This window comes from Rutidosis leptorrhynchoides, chromosome 7 (assembly GCF_046630445.1).
Source record: "Rutidosis leptorrhynchoides isolate AG116_Rl617_1_P2 chromosome 7, CSIRO_AGI_Rlap_v1, whole genome shotgun sequence".
Lineage (NCBI taxonomy): Eukaryota > Viridiplantae > Streptophyta > Magnoliopsida > Asterales > Asteraceae > Rutidosis > Rutidosis leptorrhynchoides.
The window spans coordinates 127,323,613-127,325,410 of NC_092339.1; the positions used below are offsets into that span (position 1 = coordinate 127,323,613).

Genomic DNA, 1,798 nt, shown 5'->3' on the forward strand with positions numbered 1-1,798 from the left:
GACTAATGATAGTTTTGTCGAAATTTATAGTAATGCATCCGCAATATTTCATCCATATGGGGTTTCAGACCATAGTCCTATCGTTATTCGAATCCCTTCAAACATTCAGAAGCATCACAAGCCGGTTAAATTAAAAAACTTTATTGTTTTAAAGGAAGATTTATGATGTTGTATGAAAGGTTAGTGTAAAGTTATTGTGGATCATAAGATGTTTCAAATAGTTAAGAAGCTTACATGGCTAAATAAATGACTTCGAAGATTGATGTGGCAAAAAGTTTATCTACATCACGAGTTGTTAAGCTAATGAAGCTCGGATTGCTTTAAGTATGTGCCTGTTTTCTGTGGATCTGAGGGGAGATGCTAGTAACTTGGTAGATGCACACAATGAAGACGTATTAGAAGAAGAGAGATTTTTAAAACAAAAATCTAAAATAGAATGGGTTCGAGTAGGAGATAGAAATAGTAGCTATTTTCATAAAATAGTGAAAGGGAGGATTCATCGAAGTCGTATCTTGGGCCTTCTTAATGTGCAAGGTTCTGCTTATATTCCAAATCTATATGTGGATCATTTTGAGCTATTCTTGGGTATGTCTGCGGGTTATCTCATATTTCAGATTCTGGATGATTTGTTTGTTAACAAACTTAACTTTGATAAAGCGAATTATATGACTAGGCCGTTTACGCCTTTAGAAGTGACAGAATCTATTTTCGGTATTGAAAATTGTAAGTCCCCGGGTCCTGATGGGTATACGGCGGCATTTTTTAAAGCATCATGGGATATAGTTCGGGACGAGATTATTGATGTTGTGCATGATTTTTATTTCCGTAATGCTTAGTTGATATCGGATATTAATCATATTGTGATTTCATTACTGCTAAAAGTTCAGACTCCGAGTAAGTTTATAGATTATCGACATATCGCTTTATGTAATGTCTTGTATAAATGCATTAGTAAGATCATTACTTAGCGCATTATAGATAGTTTGGACGATATTGTAGGTGAAAAACAGTCGTCTTTTATCCTGGGTCGCAGGATATCGAATAATAGTCTTCTTACACTAGAAATTATGCGTAATTATCATCTCTCGAAGGGTCCCCCTATATGTGCATTTAAGGTGGATATCCAAAAGGCGTACGATACGGGTGAATAGTCTTTTCTTGAGGCAATTCGGATTCATTTTGGTTTCCATACGACGATGGTTCGTTGGATCATGAAATATGTTACAACAGTCTCTTTCTCTATTAACATTGTTGGTGATCTTCATGGGTATTTTAAAGGAAAACGTAGATTGAGAGATTATCAATCTCTGTTTTGCGCCCGATCTTTTATCTTCTCTTTAGCTAATTGCACTTTTGCTCAAGCTATTAGTGCTGCATTAGAAGAGTTTAAGATGTGGTCTGGGCTGGTTCCAAGTTTTCCTAAAAGTACTGCGTTTTTTGCTAATGTCATGCATAGTTTAAAAGAGAAAATGCTGGTTGTTATGCCGTTTGATGAGGGAGTTTTGCCGATAAAATATCTATTCGTTCCGTTAATAGCGTCTAGACTATTCTCTAATGATTGCAAAGTGTTAGTCGATCAAGTTAAGCAAAGAATAAATAGTTGGCAAAATAAATTTCTCTCATTCGCAGGTCGAGTTCAACTTATTTATCCGGTTCTATCTTCCATTCAAATTTACCGGAAATCTGTTTTCCTTCTTCCATCAGCTATTATAAAAGAGATTGAATATTTCATGCGAGGGTTTCTTTGGTGTCAAGGAGATATGAAGAAAGGAAAAACGAAGGTTAAGTGGCTGGGTGC

At 35.7% G+C, this 1,798-nt stretch overlaps 1 protein-coding gene across 1 annotated transcript; it reads left to right on the forward strand.

The window, feature by feature from the left end:
- The first annotated feature begins 326 nt into the window (after nucleotides 1–326).
- LOC139859593 (uncharacterized) lies at nucleotides 327–1,151 on the forward strand. The gene is made up of 2 exons (XM_071848373.1): nucleotides 327–825; nucleotides 1,000–1,151. The coding sequence occupies exons 1-2, from the start codon at nucleotides 327–329 to the stop codon at nucleotides 1,149–1,151; spliced, it is 651 nt and encodes a 216-aa protein (XP_071704474.1).
- Nucleotides 1,152–1,798: the final 647 nt, after the last annotated feature.

Excerpts from the sequence above, each read along its gene's own strand:
- LOC139859593 (XM_071848373.1), top strand. The coding sequence starts at position 327 with ATGTGCCTGTTTTCTGTGGATCTGAGGGGAGATGCTAGTAACTTGGTA. Across the intron at positions 826-999 it reads TGTGCATGATTTTTATTTCC|GTGAAAAACAGTCGTCTTTT; the intron begins GTAATGCTTAGT and ends ACGATATTGTAG.